Source organism: Musa acuminata, chromosome BXJ1-3 (assembly GCF_036884655.1).
Source record: "Musa acuminata AAA Group cultivar baxijiao chromosome BXJ1-3, Cavendish_Baxijiao_AAA, whole genome shotgun sequence".
Lineage (NCBI taxonomy): Eukaryota > Viridiplantae > Streptophyta > Magnoliopsida > Zingiberales > Musaceae > Musa > Musa acuminata.
The window spans coordinates 40,567,343-40,586,588 of record NC_088329.1 but is presented as its reverse complement, the minus strand read 5'-3'; the positions used below and the strand labels follow the sequence as shown (position 1 = coordinate 40,586,588).

General features: G+C 39.3%; 4 protein-coding genes across 4 annotated transcripts; 3 read left to right on the top strand and 1 right to left on the bottom strand.

Annotated features, from left to right (window-relative positions):
- Positions 1-49: 49 nt before the first annotated feature.
- LOC135630516 (peroxisomal 2,4-dienoyl-CoA reductase [(3E)-enoyl-CoA-producing]-like) lies at positions 50-4,633 on the top strand. The gene is made up of 5 exons (XM_065137702.1): positions 50-376; positions 840-999; positions 1,284-1,453; positions 1,526-1,748; positions 4,252-4,633. Exons 1-5 carry the CDS (start codon positions 191-193, stop codon positions 4,404-4,406), a joined length of 894 nt encoding a protein of 297 aa, XP_064993774.1. The 5' UTR covers positions 50-190; the 3' UTR covers positions 4,407-4,633.
- Positions 4,634-7,319: 2,686 nt separating this feature from the next.
- LOC135630453 (MADS-box transcription factor 29-like) lies at positions 7,320-11,440 on the top strand. The gene is made up of 8 exons (XM_065137698.1): positions 7,320-7,466; positions 7,821-8,039; positions 9,300-9,369; positions 9,444-9,605; positions 10,587-10,628; positions 10,693-10,734; positions 10,833-11,050; positions 11,152-11,440. Coding segments are annotated over exons 2-8 (723 nt in total). The 5' UTR covers positions 7,320-7,466; positions 7,821-7,851; the 3' UTR covers positions 11,153-11,440.
- Positions 11,441-11,886: 446 nt separating this feature from the next.
- Positions 11,887-14,849, top strand: LOC135630469 (style cell-cycle inhibitor 1-A-like). Its single transcript, XM_065137699.1, has 4 exons — positions 11,887-12,026; positions 12,117-12,260; positions 12,529-12,578; positions 14,454-14,849. The coding sequence occupies exons 1-4, from the start codon at positions 11,954-11,956 to the stop codon at positions 14,682-14,684; spliced, it is 498 nt and encodes a 165-aa protein (XP_064993771.1). The 5' UTR covers positions 11,887-11,953; the 3' UTR covers positions 14,685-14,849.
- Positions 14,850-15,390: 541 nt separating this feature from the next.
- Positions 15,391-18,743, bottom strand: LOC135630485 (glycine cleavage system H protein 2, mitochondrial-like). The gene is made up of 4 exons (XM_065137701.1): positions 18,586-18,743; positions 17,741-17,829; positions 17,304-17,474; positions 15,391-15,729 (listed from the first exon to the last, which is right to left on the bottom strand). The coding sequence occupies exons 1-4, from the start codon at positions 18,662-18,664 to the stop codon at positions 15,601-15,603; spliced, it is 468 nt and encodes a 155-aa protein (XP_064993773.1). The 5' UTR covers positions 18,665-18,743; the 3' UTR covers positions 15,391-15,600.
- Between the last annotated feature and the right edge of the window lie 503 nt (positions 18,744-19,246).

The window sequence follows — 19,246 nt, the reverse complement described above, 5'->3', positions numbered from 1 at the left end:
GGGAAGCTTATTAAACATATTACTCGAAGATTGTGTGTCGCTGAGACATGTTAATTGGCAAGATTTGTATCGGTCACGTGATTGGCATGCTTTTTCTTCTTGACCATTCTCCACCACGAAGAAATCAAGGCCCTTGACAATCTGCATTCTGCAAAGCTCAAACTGACACAGACAGGGGAAGAGAGCAGCGATGGAGTCTCCTTTCAAGGCTGATGTCCTAAATGGGAAGGTGGCTCTCATAACCGGAGGCGGCTCCGGGATCGGCTTAGAGATTTCCACGCAGTTCGGCAGGCATGGCGCCGCCGTCGCCATCATGGGCCGCCGCCGCCAGGTCGTCGACGCGGCCGTCGCCGCCCTCCGGTCCGAGGGGATTCGGGTGAACCCCCCTGCGCTCATCCAAAAGATTTAATCTTTTGTTTGGATTGTTCGTCTATTCCTAATTGTTTGTTGAAACGTCTAGCTTTCGTAGTTTCTGAAGCTCTTTTTCTGTCATCGATCGCGTGGTCTGTTCTGCCATTTTGCTCCTATTTTATCTATTCCTGTATCAAAGATTCCGTCTTTGTAAAAATTGGGGAGATTCCCTGGAGGGTTTCGCACTGATGCAGTCGTTGCTTGCGTCTTGGGATTATTTTGTCTAATTTTTGAGACGAGCGTTGCCTGTATGCTGCTTTTCTTGAGGAAATGGAAGGCCAGTTTGGCCCGCCTTTCTTTTGATTATTCTTCAGACTTCGGACTACAGGATAGCTACAGATCAAGCAAAACCACTGATCTATTTTGTTGGGTCTAAATATGTCATCATCTGCAATATACTGAGCTATATAAGCTTGATATGATTGCAGGCGATTGGTGTTGAGGGGGATGTTCGTAAGCAGGAAGATGCCGCCAGGGTGGTGGAAGAGACGTTTAAGCATTTTGGGAAGCTTGATATTCTTGTCAATGGGGCAGCAGGGAATTTTCTTGCGTCACCAGAGGATTTGTCACCTAATGGTTTTCGGACAGGTAGCTGTTTTTTTTGGCATTTTCGGTGCAATACGCAATAGATGTGATCAATAGCAACTTTCACCATTAACATGTGTGCATTCAAGTCAAATTCTTGGTGGAATTGTTGGCGGAGAGTGTCTTTTGGACAGAGTCTCTCATTTGATAATGAAAAACATTATAAATTTCTCTATATTCATTAGATTACGGTTTTGTGATTGTTTTACACATGAATTTCTTGCTGATAAAGCTGCTAGATTTGGTAAATACTAATTCATGGTTGTACTGTAATTTGACTTTTCCAGTTATGGACATTGATTCTGTTGGGACATTCACAATGTGCCATGAAGCTCTGAAGTATCTAAAAAAGGGAGGACCTGGAAAGGGTCCATCTGCAGGTGGCATTATTCTGAATATTAGTGCAACTTTGCACTACACGGCTTCTTGGTACCAGATTCATGTATCTGCAGCCAAGGTATTGTTAACAAGTTTCTACATTTTGGTGTATTTTCATACATTCTCTGTGACTTGTGCCCTTTATCAATAGGCGGCAGTTGACAGTATCACAAGGTCATTAGCCCTAGAATGGGGAACTGATTACAGTATAAGGGTCAACGGCATTGCACCAGGACCAATAGGAGACACTCCTGGAATGAGGAAACTTGCACCAGAAGAAATGCAGAACAATTATAGTGAACTTGGGCCTCTGTATAAGCTGGGGGAGAGATGGGATATTGCGATGGCTGCCCTATATTTGGCTTCTGATGCAGGTTTGTCATTTTTTTTGTTGTTGATTGTAATTTTTTATTCTTATTACCCTTCTGTTATTCTTATCTTTGAGGACATGAAAGATAGTTTTGTGTGGTAGGGATGGTTCTATGCTCATTATAATGAATTTATTTATGGCAAATATCTTTATTATGTATAATGGAATTGTGTGGCCGAAGACAAAGTGGGCCCCAGTCATGTGCAGCACTCTCACTCCTTTCCCCTGCCCAATTGCCTAGCGATTGAAAAACCATGGCTAATATTAGAGGATATAGTGTTTGATGACTAAAATAAATGTGTCATAATTGACAGCTATGTGAAAGAAGTCATGATTATTGGTGGTAGCCAGAGGTATAACTTTTCTTTTATCATAGTACCATGTGTATAACTAGAGATGATCTAGATAATTTTGGAGTAGTTACTGAGGTGTTAGAACTGACATTGTGAAGTAGCATGAGTCCTGATTCTTTGATGTTCTAACCTTTGGAAGAACAAATACTTGGAATGCTTATGTTTGGCTGAAGGAGTTTTCGTTCTCTCTCTCTTCATTCTTTTCTCTTGTCCTATAGTTTCCCTACATCACTTTGCTTTTGCAAATTTATACATGTGTCAGTCATTTTAGTAGTCGATCTTACTGGGTGGTTCAAGTATCATCCATTATATCTCTCTGTACACCTATACATGATCCAAGTCACTAAAACTTCTGGTATTAGGAAGAAACAGCAACTTTGTTTACCATAGGACAATGACAACATCAGTGCTGCAGAATGCTGGACTCTGTATCCACTGACACTGGCAAAAGACTTGTGCGAATGGGTCATCTGTTTTTTTATGGTTTAGCCTTTTGACCCTTTTTTTTTTCTGTGCAAAGGGTAAGTGACAGGCAGGATTCGAGCGCAAGATCTTACGATATACTGCCAAAGTCTTTACCAACCAAGTTAGCTGACATCTTTAATTTTTTGACATTGAGCAAATGATCTGTGCCATCGAACAAATCTACACTGTAATATTGCTAGGATGCCATACAGTTTTTCCAAATGGTTAAGATCTAAACTTTGTGCCATAGTATACTTCACTTGATTTGTTATAAAGACATATAGCATTGAATGTGCTTTATATATGTTATTGTGGAACTGTCGTTTCATTTTCTGGATGATGTTTTAACCAGACCATATATATGCATCGCACCCCTAGCATGCCATCAACCAGCCTGTGTATGCTGTCACCTATCCCATCTGACCTGCATCCTAATTTTTCCTCAATCAGCATAATGCTACAAGTGAACAAGAAAGATATTTATCCTGTCTGCTCTTACTCCACCATAGTATTGTACCATATTCTTCCTGACTGTCTTTTCTTAGAATGCTTGAGTAATAGCTTCATGAAAAGGCTTGATTCAGTTTCAAAATCAGTCCTGCACCCTTCTTGCAAGCTAACATTGTTTGCTCAGAACATGGAGATGTGTTTTTACAATATAGGTGCTATTCCCAATACCAGAAAAAATGTACAATCATTCCTTATTTTCTCCTAGTATTCAGGATAGCTAGCTAGCCATCTGTCCCTAGTGTGGAATGCCTCATGTACTGCTGCTCTATGATGTTCAATTTCTTTTATATCTGGGGTGCATGAAAGTCATGCATCCATATTGACCAAAAATCATCTGAAACTCTTTGTGGATAAGGTCAGAAGATATTTGGGAAAAGTGCGTTGGTGATTTGTCTTTTGGTTACTTTTGGATCTGTGAAGGTTTGCTCATTAACTGATAAAATGTCAGTGCTTTACATATTATATTGCCTTGTCTAAGCAAACTTCTTCTAGAAATGTACAACCGATTTTATTTATGGTGGCTGAGCTGGTTATTGACAAGGATTTGAAAGTCTAAGTGGCCTTCATATCTTTAGCAGTATATATAAAAGTCAAATCACTTTTGATCAAACACTTATCTTCATAATTCCTGCACATATTATCTTAGCGTGTTGTAAAAGTATGATGCATATACTTGCTATCTATTACCATTTTATGACTGACTCGCTATCTATAGGACAATATATATAATTTAATGATAGGTTACTTTCATCCTAGGATGGCTAAAAATTGGTCTTGATGTCATGTACCGTCAAAGTAAATAATAGTTGTTAACTGATAGTTCACAAGAATCTAAATGTTCAATTAAAAAGCCTTTTTGATAATGTCATCTTCCTTATTCCATCATATCATGTTTTTACGAGCAAAGTATATTTTTTTATATTCTACGTTTAGACCCCTCTATGTAACATCAATGTTGTAGTACTATGGGAATCAACATTCAGTCTGTTTACTGCTTGGCTCTGTGTGCCAGATCGATATGTAAAAGCTTCCCCTTTCTAGCACTTCTCTTTATCCTTGATTCTACAATTCATCTAATGCTGTTCAAAAATCTTGTAAATTTTTTTCCATCTACAGACCTGCTACTTTTTCATATATATGCAAAATTTTACATTTGACCTTGTTCACTACATTTTGAAGGCAAATATGTGAATGGGACTACGGTGGTTGTCGATGGAGGACTTTGGTTGAGCCGCCCTAGGTACATTGCCAAGGAAGAAGTAAGAAAGTTATCAAGGGTCGTGGAGAAGAAATCGAGGAATTCAGCTGTCATCATCCCAAGCAGCAAACTGTAGTCGGTAGCAGTGCCTCTGTTATTCACGATATGCTCGTATGTCTGAAGCTTGATGCTTGATATATACTACCACGCAATGATTTCCGAACATCATCCCTTGAGATTTCTCATATCAAAATTTCGAAAGTAACTTTCTACAATTACATACATTCTGGGTTTTATTTGTACCTAATTCTAGACAAATCATAATTGCACTTGGAGACAAATCATAATCTTCTGTTTGTACTACCAAGTTTTCTAATTGATCTTTTTTCCTCGCCCATGTTTAGCTTTATATTTTGCTTGTGTAGGAGTCAAATCTCTAACATTGAGTTCCATTATTTTTCTGGAAACTTATTACGACTAGTTTGACATCACAACGGTCGCATGATCAATCACATAGGAGGAAACATGGAATTTGTTACTGTACTCTCTTCTTAGTAGATTACAAAATTGTTTAGCCTTGTTGATTCTTTCCTAATTTGAACTCAGTTCGACATAAATTAGAAGCAATAAACATTATGCAGTGTTAGAGATATCATGTATAATACAATATAATTAAGCTGCAGTAGCAGAAGATGAGTGTGCAATGGAATCAGCTCCTTTGTTTCTAATGCTTCAATTGCCTTAACCGAGTATGCATAGAGTGTTGATTTCGCCATTGATCTGATCACAGATCACCGACGACTTCAAGATATGTTGCAAAGACCAAAGAAGGTGGTGGTGGTGGTGGTTGAGTTCTGGAGTGAGGACTCATGCAGTAGTGATTGCGTGGTTCAATGAATGGCGAGTAGTAGTTGTTCGGGCAGCCATTACTGGAAAGTAGAGTTGCAGAGATTGATATTATGGCGCCCGAGAAAGGGAATGAAGGAGAAGGAGGAGGAGGGGAGGGATTGGTGGATGACAGAAAACCCTAACAATAGGTTTCCTTTACAGGAAGCTAATCATGTTCTTTGACGCCTACAGATGGATGACTCATGACATGTAAAGAGAGGCTGACAAAGATGATCAAACAACCGGTGATCAGATGCTTCCTTGCTCAAGCAACCTGCAAACACATCTTCCCATCAATTTCCTTTTGTCATCACTGAAGATTACGGAACAAGCTTAGACCTTTGCTGTCAAGTAAGTGTCAAACACTAATCACAGATTTCTCTTCCTTTCTTTTTGTGGGTCTTTGATCGAATTGTTGTTTGCCTCCATAACAATGCTTATTCCAAGTCATTTACATTCTTGAAATGAGCAATACAACTCATTATGGTTTACACACAGACTCACACAGTTATCTGTGGAAGTTTCATCAGATGAAACCACTAATTATGTGCCTTTTTGCCTTCTGAGTTGGGTTGCAGAAATCTATGGGCAAAGTACAACTTTGAGAAATCTGAAGCAGATCACAAGCCAAACCTCAATTGCATGTGATCTGCTAAATGTAGCAAAATATGAGGATTGCTTTTCCCTGCTGGCCTGTGATCATCTGCATGACAAGAACACTGAACAAGTAATAACATGATCAGTGAAATTTTGCTGCCCAAAAATAAAAAGTATATAAGCTGAGCTAAAAGAACAGTCCAATTGAGTTACCCAAGTTATTACTTGGGATGCTTCCGAAACTATTGATGAATATATATAAATATATTTCATATACATACCCTGGAAATATAAATCACATGATCAACACCAACCCTACAAGCAAAGCAGATGGAAATCTACAGAAATGATATTGTTCAGATATTTATGACTAGAAGAAAACAGAGCTCAAAATGGCACACAAACTATCCCCTCCAATTTCTTTTACTCAATACATCTCTGAGTGGAAGTCTTCAGGTCATTTTGGAGGAATGAATCTTCAAATCCATCTATAATTATCATTGTTCAATCGCATTACCAGATGTCGAGAACAAAGTAGCTGCACAGAATTAAACAACCAACACTAAGATGGAACACTAATTAGTGGAGACATTAATCCTCACATTTAGCTCTCAGCCAAGTAACACTAGGAGGATGTGTTCATCCTCAAACCAAGTAAAGGGATCAACAACATTTTTGAAGGGATTACAAATCTTTATCTAGAAGTACCACTCTCACTAAAACCATCAGATGTCAACCAACCAACATTAAGCTGATTTACTCATTAGCTGAGACAACTGCTACTTGTTTATCCATAACAATGCTATTAATGATCATCATCCGGTCGAGTACTTTGCTAAGGAAAGGCATCCCTTGATTCTCTATATTTATCTTGTGAGACTGTAAGAATGAAATACAAAATTCAGCTTCCGAGAAATGGATCATACACAATCAAATACTATGCACATTGCATGAAGTTTTGGAAGAGAGGTCATCGGAGGTGGTGATGATGATGATGATGAGGAGTGTGATGTGTGAAACCTTGAAACTTTCTGACATCAAAGTCTTGGGTGCTGAAGAAGGAAAGTGCTCGAGTGGGCAGAAGGCATTAGACGAACACCACCCATGTGCACACAGTATATATTTATGAGGAATTGTGACTGTCTGTCTGTTTCCTATCTGAGTCGAGGTTTCAGCTGTCTAATTCCACATCCTTCCCCTTGAGGCAAAACCCTAGTTTCCTAAGCATTGCATGTTCACATAGAAGGGAAGAATACCAAGAAGGGGAAGGGCCACCAGGTCAGAGGCAGTTAACAGTCCACAACAACGTTCTCTTCATGCTCCACTTTGATGGCCATGCAACCAGGACATGGAGTTCTCAGGGAATTACTGCGAACCCTAGCACACATCATTCTTCTTCTCCTGCTAATTCTCCAAGATGGCAATGCTGGACATGTGTTTGAACTCAATCACTTGCCTGTGGATGCAGATATGACCTTGGTGATGGTAAAAGAGAAGGAAGATGAGATCACAAAGCAAGTTTCATGTAACATGCGCTGGTAAGATCTACATTAACAGCAAAACTCAAAGGAGGAAGTAATTAGCTGGTCGTCAAAGGATTCATATTTAGGAGGCTGTGAGGTTTATTCTCTCCCTACGGCAAAGGCCTGTAGAGGCTACACCTATATAATTCTCTCCCTACATCTCAGTCTACAAGCAAGTCTCTCAGCAGGTAAACTCAAAAAACCCATCTTTTTTCTGCCTCTCTCTCTCTCTCTCTCTCTCTCTCTCTCTCTCTCTCTCTCTTTATACTCCTTCCTCTTCTTCTCACCTCTTTTTCTGTGGAGACCTTCTTGCATCACCTTGATCTCAAGAAGAAGAAAAAAGAAGTATCATTTGATGCTTCAAACGAAAATTTCTACTTTCGATGACAGCATAACGAGATCCAACTTCAGCTTGTTTTCTAGTTTGAACCTTTCTTTTCTATTTAATCTCTTGTAGTTGGTTTCTGCAACCTTAAACCTGCAAATTTTCAGCTGGCAAAGAAGGATGACTGCACTCGTTTCCTGTTTCTTTTTTCTTTCAGAAGAAGAGAGGATTCAGCAAAATTAGCTTCCATGGGTCGCGGAAAGATAGAGATCAAGAGGATCGAGAACCCAACAAACCGCCAAGTCACCTTCTCCAAGCGGCGAGGAGGGCTCCTGAAGAAGGCAAACGAGCTTGCTATACTATGCGATGCACAGGTTGGAGTCATCATCTTCTCCAGCACCGGCAAGCTGTTTGAATACTGCAGTCCACATTTGAGGTATATATGCATATGAAAGCTCTTTTACTCTCACGAATCATCTTTTTCTTCTCTCTTGAATTCTCTTCTTGAGATGTAGTAATAGTATGATAGCTTCTAAGGGACAAACAAAAAAACAAAAGGAACAGAAGAGAAGTATATAACTTTTAGTCTGAGCTTGAGATCATACTAAATGTCTTTCCCATATATTTGTTGCAGTTCATTTCCTCTGTCACATTAAGGTTATTATGTCTTATGTTCAGCAACCTTCATTTTCTTTATCTTGGAAATCCAGTTTTCTGTCTTTGCCCATTGCTTGCTTCCAAGTTCGATCAGAGGCTTGTCTTGATCTTCTCATGGGTGGTTTTGGATGAGATATATTGGCATTAGTCTTGCTTTCCAAATTGAATTATACTCTCATTTTTTTGGATATACTTAGAAAAAAATAACGATGGAAATAAATTCTCATATGATGCCGATACCATCTAATACATAGCATTTGCATTAATTCTTCTGGCTAAACCTAATGATCGCATCGATTCTTCTGACTATGAGAAATGTATCTATCATCTTCCTTTCGCCTGTATGCAAAAATATGCCCTTAATTTTCAAGAACAAATTTGAGGAAGGGAATTATACACATTCTTATCTTAGTTTCCTGTTTTTCTTTACTGCACACTCGACCTTATATAAGCTTTCTCTTCTCTTTTGTCTCTTTGAATCACACTCTTTCTATGCCTTATGCCCGCTGCCTCATCATTTTGATGTACAAACACAAACATGTTAAGGTGAAGCTTGCATGAACAGTACAGGAGAAAAAGTCATATGATATGATCATCAATCTTCATTTGATTCACACAGCAATAACAACATTGTTTCCTTTGGTTTTAGCTTAAATTTTGGATCAGACGTTTATTGAAACTTCTTGCTATTGCTATATCCAAAAAAATCGCCAATATATGGCATCATGAATCGATTACTATCAGAAATTACCTTTTGTACTCTCTTTCTTGGCTTTGTTTTCTGAGTTTCTATTCTAATCTCCTTTCACCAAAGTTGAAATGAACTGTTTAGCAAAAGATCTCTAGGATTTTTGTCTCAAATAACCCTAAATGAACAGAAGGATGACAGATTTGAATAGTCATCTCTACTACACACACTAAAACATCAAATTTATTGATAAGCGTATAGGGAAAAGTTATCTTTATATATATGTATATATATCACATATTAGCATCTTACTCTGATGCATAATTAGCTCCTAAACAATTCAATTTGCAGCATGCGACAACTCATCGAACGGTATCAGAGAGTCACCAACACTCATTTTGAGGAGATCAACAGTCAGCAGGTATGACTTCCACCCCACCTGATTGGTGATCAGTTGCTTCAGCTTTCATACTTCATTCTATGTTTCCACTTAAGCAAATCATTTGTGAGATATCGAGGATGAGAGACGAGAACGATAAGCTCCAGGCAAGCATGAGGCAGTTCACCGGGGAAGACTTGGCTTCGTTGACTTTGAATGAAGTGAATCAACTCGAAGAACAGTTAGAGTACTCTGTCAACAAGGTTCGAGCAAGGAAGGTAATGTGTTCTATCACCTAAACCAACATCCTTCTTGAAGGTAATAGATTAGCAGATTGGTGCAAGACTTTTGACTCATTTTGCTGATTGTGAGACCAATTACTGAGTCTCATGGCTTGGTTTTGTGCCTCACCGTGGTGAACTTAGTTCTTTTATTAGCTTTGATGAGCATAGATTAGCAGATTGGTGCAAGATTTTTGACTCATTCTTCTGATTGCGAGACCAATTACTCCATCTTATGGCTTGGTTTTGTTCCTCAGTGTGACAAACTTAAATCTTTTATTAGCCTTGATGATGAGTATAGATTAGCTGATTAGTGCAAGATTTTTGACTCATTTTGCTGATTTTGAGACCAATTACTAAATCTTATGTCTTGGTTTTGTTCCTTGCCGTGATGAACTTATTCTTTTATTAGCTTTGATGAGCATAGATTAGCAGATTAGTGCAATATTTTTGACTCATTTTGCTGATTGTGAGACAAATAGTACTGAAAACACACCTCCAAATGCTAGCTTGAAGTATTCATCTGTGCCTCTTCACTGATACTTTTGCATCGAAGTGCTTAATATATATATATATATTGTATGCATAAGCTTAAATTGTTTTACTAAATGATGAGCTTAGGAATAATTAGATTGGAAAGAGGTTTTGAGCTTTCTGAAACAATACAGTATGATTCATGGGCAGAAGAAACCTAAAGGGAAGAACTGAGAATCTATTGGAACCAAAGTACAGCAACTTTTCATGATTGTCATGATGTGTGGTTTGTGATTATTCATGAGAATCTTTCAATGCATCAAAATCTCCATAAAGAAATCATAGAGACAAGATAAAATCGAGCAAAAAGAAAATAAAAAGGACAAATAATCCTCAAGTCTTTTGCTGTCTCACCAAATCTCCCAAGTGCTCTCTCTTGCTGTTTCCAATGAAGTCAAGCTTTGTGTAATTAGTGCTCTCTCTCTCTCTTACTGTTTCCTCCAGCATCAGCTGCTGCACCAACAACTGGAGAATCTGCGTCGCAAGGTAAGTTCTCAGCTAGATGGACCAGCATTTGGCTTCCTCCCGCTAAGTGTACGTCTCCTGACAGGAGCACATTTTGGAAGATGAGCACAACTATCTCTGCCGCGTGGTGAGCAGTCTATGCTAGACATGCAGCGGCTCTACCTTTGTCTTCGTGGATATAGATATGTTCTCCTGCTAAAATTTTCCGGTGGCGGTTGACGGCAGCTTGCGGAGCATCAGGCGGCGATGGAGCATCAGCAGGTGGTGGCCATGGAGCACAAGGTGGGGGACGTGCCGATGCTGGAACACTTCGGCCACCTCTACGCCGAGGAGCCGTCGCGGAACCTGCTGCAGTTGTCGCCCCAAATGCACGCTTTCCGGCTGCAGCCGACGCAGCCCAACCTGCAGGAGGCCACCTTCCAGGGACACTACCTGCAGCTGTGGTAATCAAAGCTCCAAGCATCTTGATACTGAGTCACTGCATTAGGGTTTCTGTGGAACTCTTTGGCTCCACTGGCTTGATCTCTTGCATGGTCTTTGGCAGAGTCTGAAGCTTCAGCAGAAGAAACGACGAGGAGGAAGACGAGCCTTCACTTTCCTAGCTAGAATTCTCTTATATGGCAAATAATATAACCTAGACTTTGGTGTGAACTTTTCTCTGTGTCTTCTTAGCTTATGAACTTAGATTGGAAAGAACAGTTGCATGCATGCAACATGATGTGTGTGTGTATGTGTTTGCATGTCCTAAGTAGGTAGAGAGAGATGCAACATTGGCATAAATCTGTCATTCCAATGCAGATATGATTGACCTCCACGACTGCATGCTCTGTCATTCCAAGGAAATCAAAGCTCACAGAAAGATCATTCGAGGATCTCTCTGTGACATTATTAGTTCCCTTCCCTTTTTGAATGTAAACATGATTAGTTTTAATGTATAGGAAAGCTTGCCGAGTCCATGTTTTTTAATATTTAGTCTACCAAAAGAAATAATTACAGTTTAAAATAGTCAAAGAAAAAAAAATAAAAAATAGTATAAGAAACAAAAAAAAAGAAATAAATGAAACACAGATAGAAGTCATATTGAATTTTAATAAACATAAATTAGGTGGATAAAATAATAATAATTTTGGGTAAAATTAGATATAAGCAAATGATAAAATATAAAATATAAAAAATGTGGTCGGTTCGGTCTGAGTTAATGTGGGTCGATGTTATTAATTGGGCCGAGTTAATGGGCTAAAGCCCAAATTAGCCCGGTACGGTCTATTGGAGAAGAATGAGCTTCCAGATGAACTCCTGGGTCACGCGAATCGGCATCGGTTGGGTTGGAGGTAGCGGGGGACGACATGGGCGGCGAGGAGAAGTCGCGGCGACGACGGCGGCACTCTCGGTCTCCTGCTTCTTCCCCTTCCTCGCTAGGTTGGAAGCTGAGGATAAGAGTCTCAACTTTTCTTGCTTTTGTTTTCATCTCACGATGGTTTTGATCTGATCGGCCTTTTCCCGACCCAGATGAGGAGGAGACGAGACGAAAGCGCCGGAAGAGAGACGGACGGGAAAAGAAGAGCCGGAAGGACGAGAGTCGTAGTAAGGAGAGGAAGAAGGAGAAGAAGCGTGACGAGTCGCCCGAGCATTCCAAAAGTCGTGATGGGAAAGGTTGGGGTTTGGATTATATGATTCCTTGTTAGGGCTTTTTCTACGTGTTGAGTTGCCCTTTCCTTGATGTTCACATGTAAAGTTTCCCTTTTTTAGGGTTTCGATACGTATTTTGATTTTGATTCGGTTTGATGGTTTGAAGACGATGGAATATTCATCTCTGTAGTTAAGTGTTTTCGTTGTTATTTTTCGTATGGCAATTTGGACTTGTTTTTCTTTTAAAGATTAAGAATTTATTTGCTTTTCGCACTGTATCTACTTCTGGCAGAAAAGAAATCGAAGGAGAAGCACAAGCGTAGAAGAAAGGAGATGGGTTCGGTGAGTACTATCCTTTTATCTCTTGAAGCAGTTCTGCTGCTTATTTTACTGAATCGTATAGCAATTCTTCCTCCATTTGAAAGTAATGTAGAAGTAACACCTTGCTTTTGTTGTCATTGTCAGTTGTCATTACTATTTGAGTATCCATGCCCCTGGTCATGTATTAGTGGTTTGACATGTAACATCCACATCTTGGACCATATATTTTGCGTCTCTCTAGAACTTTAAGATGATGATATACGAATGATTTCTACACCCTGGTGCGCTTAAATTTTTTTGAGGATTGTAAACTCATTTAGATTGATTTTTGGTAAAAGCACAATCAACGTACCTTCAACATATCTCTATCTGGAAACCACTACCAATTTTGGTGTTGGTCATACATATTCAGCAGCCCACCACCCAGACACTAGATTCCCAAAGGTAGAAATAATGTTGCATGGGTGGTAACACTTCCAATTTCTGAGTGAGTTAGGGATCTAACTATCGGGCTCTCTACTGTGATGCTCTTTCATGTAATCTGTTGCCTTTGGTTGCTTAACATCTGAATTTTGCTGCCAAATCATTGTGTTTGCCATGTCAAACTTATATTACAAGATGCTATCGAGAAGAAAAGTTTCTGTGTTTCATAATAAGCTCCTAACATCGAGCGAAGTAGCAGGGACTAGTTGTATAACCATGCAGGTTGTTAATGTGGCTTCCACTTGATCATGGTTACTTTTTTTCTCTGTCAGTTTATGGTAATATAAGTTTTCTGTTCTTCCAATTTCTTGTCTATGAATTGTTTTTTTTTAATTATTTTCCTTCTGCCCTAATATGATTTTCTCAGTTGTAGTGCCACTACTCTTGTTTTCTAATTTTTGGTGACATAATATCCAGTTACCTTTCAAAGTATCTTCTTCTGTTAGCATGTTGTTGCCTTGATGCTTTCAAGTATCTTGCCTTTCTTTTGTCACAAGCTCTTTGTTTGCCTCTTGATGGCTTCTGTTTCATCTTCTTATATTTTGATCCACTGTAGTGAAGAATTCGGTCCTTTGGTCCACAATCATCTAGACAGTATCATAAGGTCATACATAGATAGAGCATCGTACCAGCAGACCCATTGCATCCCTCTCTAGATTTCAATGTTGCTCTTCAAGTTACAGTCATGGATCATATAAACCGGTGATATTAACCTCTCAATCTCTTGTCCAAATCTTTCTAATAATGACCTCAAGCTTTCAGTTTATTCAAAATTGTTTAGACAACTTGAATCAGATGATTCTGACATAACAACACGAATTGGCACATTGAAGACCTCATAAAAACTTAGAGGAGTGCAATTTACTGTGAACCATAGAGCTTATCAGGAGAACATATTTGACTCTAGCCTATGGCATATGAAATGACAGTGGATACAAAAGGCTATCATCTTCATACGTATTTCAAAAATGAGAAATAGTCATCCATGCTGCTCATATGGGCTATCTTTTTCATAGGTATATCAAAAATGAGAAATAGTCATCTATGCTGCTCACATGGGAACCATTGGCAGGGTGTGGATTGTTTCGGCTTTCTCTTCTCTTTCTCATTTACATTCCTAGGGTCGATGGCATCTTTCAAATGAATGTGATGACTGTGTGCCGATAAATTTGTAATATTGTCATGTCTAAGCTGAACTGCTGAGTTTTCGGTAGTTCTTAAAAGGTTTGATTCACCACAAAAGGATAAATTTTTTGACACCAAAGTTGTATAAGATACCTAGATAGATTTGAAAGGCTCTGGTCCTATAGATTTGATTCGAACCATTAAGTTAATTGCATCAACATAACACTGTAAGCTTACCACAGAATTACTACGCTCTCTGATTGTTTTTTCTCCATTATGCAAATCAAGTTTGAAGAGCTTTCCAAGGATGACTATTTTGCCAAGAACAATGAGTTCGCGACCTGGTTGAAGGAAGAGAGAGGCATATATTTCTCTGAGCTATCGTCGGACGCAGCAAGGGAGCTGTTTTCAGGGTTTATCAAAGAGTGGAACAGTGGAAAATTGCAGCCGGTGTACTATGAGGGCATTGCTTGCAGACCCCGGACAGCTCATAACTGGAGGATTAAACATGAAAAATAGGCCGTGAGATCCATGGAGGAATCTTTGAAGCTTCAAAGTGCCGAATCTCTACCTTTTTTGTTGCCCCTATTGCTGTGTAAGCGCTTAGTGACATCTAGTGTGCTTGTTTCTGTAACCAAACACATTTTCTCTTCCAGTTAATAGATATGTTGTTTTGATTCACAAGATCTGAGATCCAAATGTGATGTTGCCTGTTGTGCTTGATTTCAATTCTATTTCTGTACTCTCATATTTATGGGAAAAAAGCTTCAAAGCGCCGAATCTCTACCAATTTTGTTGCCCCTATTGCTGTGTAAGCGCTTAGTGACATCTAGTGTGCTTGTTTCTGTAACCAAACACATTTTCTCTTCCAGTTAATAGATATGTTGTTTTGATTCACAAGATCTGAGATCCAAATGTGATGTTGCCTGTTGTGCTTGATTTCAATTCTATTTCTGTACTCTCATATTTATTGGAAAAAAGCTTGTATCTAGGAAATTTTTTTGTCATGAGGTAATGCAGACGACTTTCCTTTTATGGATAATGTTTTAGATCCTAAGGCCTAAGCTGATCTAAGTGTCCCATGTTGGGATGCTGTCAGATTTAAGGTCCCAACAAATCCATATTTCTATTGATCACTCTTTCATCCTTACTCATATCCAGGACAACCAGATACTGGTCATTGCATTCCTTCTCTCTTTGCAAGTTCAAAGTAATCCAAGTCTCATGCAGCTCGAACACAACTTTGCATTCAATTTTTCTTGAAGAGAGATCAGAGGATAGAGTGCACACAAACACAAAAAGACAAGTATTGTCTTACAGATCTCAAAGGCAAAATTACTGCTTATTCTGGGAAGTGAAATGCAGTGGTGAGGCAAACGAGCCTTCAGATACATGGAAACATCAGTGAGTGATCCAGAAAAATTCAACACATCCTTCAATGCTTGGCATCTTCTTCCTCACAGAATTTGGAGTATCCCTCGGAGTCCATCAATGAATTCAACTCACCTGTATCACTCATTTTGACCTTTATAATCCAGCCATTCTCGTATGGCCTCGCATTGACCTGAATTATTTTAAAAAGATAAAGATTTATCTCAACATGTTCTTCATCGATCACTTGAAGGAGTCGTTTTATGAAGCAATTATATTAGTCTGCAAGACATGAATATTAACAGAGGGGCAAGTATGATAAGCATGAACAATGGACACCAACAAACTCCAAGACTTGGATTGATCATAATATGCTTCATTCAATAGTGGCATCAAAATTTATCAACAGCTATCAGCGTTTGTAATACTCCAAGACTTTGTTTGCGATACGTTTTACAAACAAATCCTTAAGAAAATTGCCATAACTTTAAGACAGCTATCAGCGTCAATATTAGCCAATTTACCTACTGCCTTGAGTTCAGATTTTCCAAAGCATCGACACATAATCCACCGAAAGCAAGATGAACCATTCAAAGACAGGCAACAAGCTTTCTCTATTCTATAGGTAAAGGATTCCAGGTTTAGCAGTAGTTAATCTTTACCTGCCAAAACATTCTAGGACTTCAAGTTCTTAGGAGCTAAAGAAAGTGTATCATTCTTCAACAGTTGACAAATTATACATTTTTTCTAATTGTCTTTTTTTTTTGTCATGTTGCTATTTCATATTACAGGAATACAACCTAACAATTGAGGTGGATAGATTGAAGTCACTTGAGTAACCTTTCCTAAGATCAGGAAGTTCTCCCTCCACATTATTTCTAAGAAAATGGTGCAACATAATAGAACCAAAATCAACCTGTGAACAGAATGGATTTGCATGGCAACTTGGTCTTGGCCAACCACAATATGCTGTCACTTCAGCTAACAGTGAGACTGGAATAGCATCAAAATTGTGCTTTATACAAGTGAATACGGTCGGAAGTCTGTCTGGTGTAGCCATTTATTGACATCATCCACATGCTCATCTCAACTGAGAGTGGAAACTGAAGGGAAATGTATTTTACATTTACAGAATGACGTGTGAAATTGATGGACACACAATGCAACAATAATCTGCTCTATTGTAACATCAATATGGTGAATATGACCAAACACACCTGACAACTGCAGTTGGAGAGAGGAGTAAAAGCTGCTGCATAGTCAGTTGGTCAAGTGAAACCCTCTTTAGTTCCAATCAATTGGCAGTGTCGTTTTCATTGAGAACCAATGGATTTAGTGGGATGTGAAAATTATTTCCAGCATGTTTTTAACCTTTTCAATCTCAATAATTCAGTTACTTTTGCATCAGAATGAGCTATTCACCAGGAGGAAAACCTTAATATTTTTAAAGACAGCATTTAGCAGTTTCCAACTGGAAAGTTATGCTCATCTGCTAAGGCTTTTGAGCACTTCTCGATTCTCATATCCTCAGTACATTTCTAGTTGAGTAGTAGTGACTTCTTCGGATACATACTCCTCATTTCTAACTAAGGAAGCCACTTATGTAAGATAAAGCAAGAAAAAAGGCTTAAAAAGTAAAAAACCCGATGGTAAGATTAGCTTGATTGAGGTTTCCATCAATTGTATGATTTAAATGTAACAGCCAGGAGAAGATATACTTTTTTCTAAGATAAAATAGTGGTAAAAAACAACTTGTTGAAAACTCACCAATCCTGGTGAACCACTTAGTTCAGTGTTGACTTCAACCACTTCCCCGGAAACAGGAGAATTGACATCACTGGTTGCCTTGACACTCTCAACTGCACCAAAGTTCTTTCCCTGCACAACAGAGGCACCAACTTCTGGCAATTCAACATATACAACATCACCTAAGTGATCCTGAAAGGAAATAACAAATAGAGTTTCGTAAAAGGTACGCACATCAAAACTGTATACTCATACGAAATTGTTGCAAATCAGAAAAATAGCCAGGTTTATAGTAGGAAGAATAATTGGTCAGTTGAGATGAATATAACATCAGTATAGTATCTACAGAAACAGAACTGGTAACTGGGAAAAAAAAATCTGGCCATGAGCTTCCACATTCTTGAGACAATTAGTCGTGTTGAACGGCGTTAAGGAACTAATCCAGAAAACAAAATTACCTGAGCATGGTCAGTGATTCCTACTGTTGCAGAAGAGCCATCAACTTTAACCCACTCGTGTGTATCAGCATATTTCAGATCCTTAATAACTGCAAGAAAAGATGATTAAGTTCAAGATAAGTTCTCTATACTTATGTTTCTTAGATACATCTGGCAACCAATACTATATTGAGATCCAAAACCCTTCAAGTAAAAAGCCCCAACACTAATGAACTTCATTATGGATCTGTCCAGCAGTTACTGAAAAATACATGCCATTTTACATCTAAATGACGAAGTAAATGAACAAACAAATGTTGCGGTAGAACATCATGAAGAAATAAGTGTCAAGGGTCTTCAATGATCTCTCTTCATCAGTCCACCTGACCAAAAAGTCAATATATAACAATTCAATCATAAGAAGTTGAGAGGGGGGTAAGCGTCTTAGAAGCAAGTATGTCTTTGCTCACTCCCTCCCACCTATATCAAATACAAATTGGTGACAACATAAACCTATCGTCTAGACAATTGTTTTGCTCTCTTTCTACGTTAATCGAGGGAAAATACCAACAAAAAAGAGAAAAAAGAGAGGTGAAAAATGAAGGAAGCCCATCACCCTAAAAAACCTAAGAATACTAAAGCCACAAACACAGACCAATCCCGCCACCCAAAACCGCAGCAATACCAAAATGATCCAAAGTTTTACGGGTAAAGGCTGATCGAATCGTCAGAAAAAGCAAACAACAAGAAAAATCCGAACTTTCGTCTCGAAACCAGCAGATCTCTACGTTCGAACAAGCCGTGACCAAGATCTAACGAAACAGGCGGAAAACCAGAAGAACATCGAACCAAGATTGGAGATTTACCAGTGGAGAAGCCCCTATGGAAGGTAGAGATCCTCAGGTAGGAGGCGGCTCCGCGAGCCCACAACAACCTGGACGCCATGATCGAAAGCTAGCACGCAGACACTCTCCTCCCACAGACACTTTCTTGGCTTATGTAGTAGTATTAACGTGTCCTCGTTCTGTGGATTTTGTCCCACATGCGTTTGCTGGTTCTCCCGCTATTTGCAGGCCTTCAAGCCCAACACGGCCCAATACTAAGACCTATCAATAACCCAATCCAATCCAATCCAACGGCCCTCAATAAGCTCAACGCTTGACCCAAACCTAACACATAGAAGGCCCTCAACTGAGCAAATTAATCTCTCTTCTTCTGCCTCCGACACATTCGCTCTTTCGAAACCCTAACCCTGCGTCAGATTCCGGGAATCGACTCCGAATTGCCTCCGATCTTTTGTGACATCCCTGTGGAATCCCCTCTTCCGAATCGTTCCCTTTTTGGGGTTCTGGAAATATGGTGGTTCCGTTGGTCAAGAAGTAGAGCGGCGCGTGGAACCCGATGGAGCGATGCTGAACGCGGCTGATGACGATGGGTAAGTGAAGCGGGCGTGGGCGGGGATTCGTGGTGTGTTTCATGAACTCCGAGCGAAGGGCTGGTCGCGGTTTGATCCTTCCGCCGCCGCTA

Coding starts and splice junctions, on each gene's coding strand:
- LOC135630469 (XM_065137699.1), top strand. CDS start 11,954: ATGGGCGGCGAGGAGAAGTCGCGGCGACGACGGCGGCACTCTCGGTCT. Junction 12,027..12,116: donor TTCTTCCCCTTCCTCGCTAG/GTTGGAAGCTGA, acceptor TTCCCGACCCAG/ATGAGGAGGAGACGAGACGA. Junction 12,261..12,528: donor CAAAAGTCGTGATGGGAAAG/GTTGGGGTTTGG, acceptor TACTTCTGGCAG/AAAAGAAATCGAAGGAGAAG.
- LOC135630485 (XM_065137701.1), bottom strand. CDS start 18,664: ATGGCGTCCAGGTTGTTGTGGGCTCGCGGAGCCGCCTCCTACCTGAGG. Junction 17,830..18,585: donor CCATAGGGGCTTCTCCACTG/GTAAATCTCCAA, acceptor CTTTTCTTGCAG/TTATTAAGGATCTGAAATAT. Junction 17,475..17,740: donor GAATCACTGACCATGCTCAG/GTAATTTTGTTT, acceptor ATTTCCTTTCAG/GATCACTTAGGTGATGTTGT.
- LOC135630453 (XM_065137698.1), top strand. CDS start 7,852: ATGGGTCGCGGAAAGATAGAGATCAAGAGGATCGAGAACCCAACAAAC. Junction 10,629..10,692: donor TGGAGAATCTGCGTCGCAAG/GTAAGTTCTCAG, acceptor GTCTCCTGACAG/GAGCACATTTTGGAAGATGA. Junction 10,735..10,832: donor ACAACTATCTCTGCCGCGTG/GTGAGCAGTCTA, acceptor GGTTGACGGCAG/CTTGCGGAGCATCAGGCGGC.
- LOC135630516 (XM_065137702.1), top strand. CDS start 191: ATGGAGTCTCCTTTCAAGGCTGATGTCCTAAATGGGAAGGTGGCTCTC. Junction 1,000..1,283: donor ACCTAATGGTTTTCGGACAG/GTAGCTGTTTTT, acceptor TGACTTTTCCAG/TTATGGACATTGATTCTGTT. Junction 1,749..4,251: donor ATATTTGGCTTCTGATGCAG/GTTTGTCATTTT, acceptor TACATTTTGAAG/GCAAATATGTGAATGGGACT.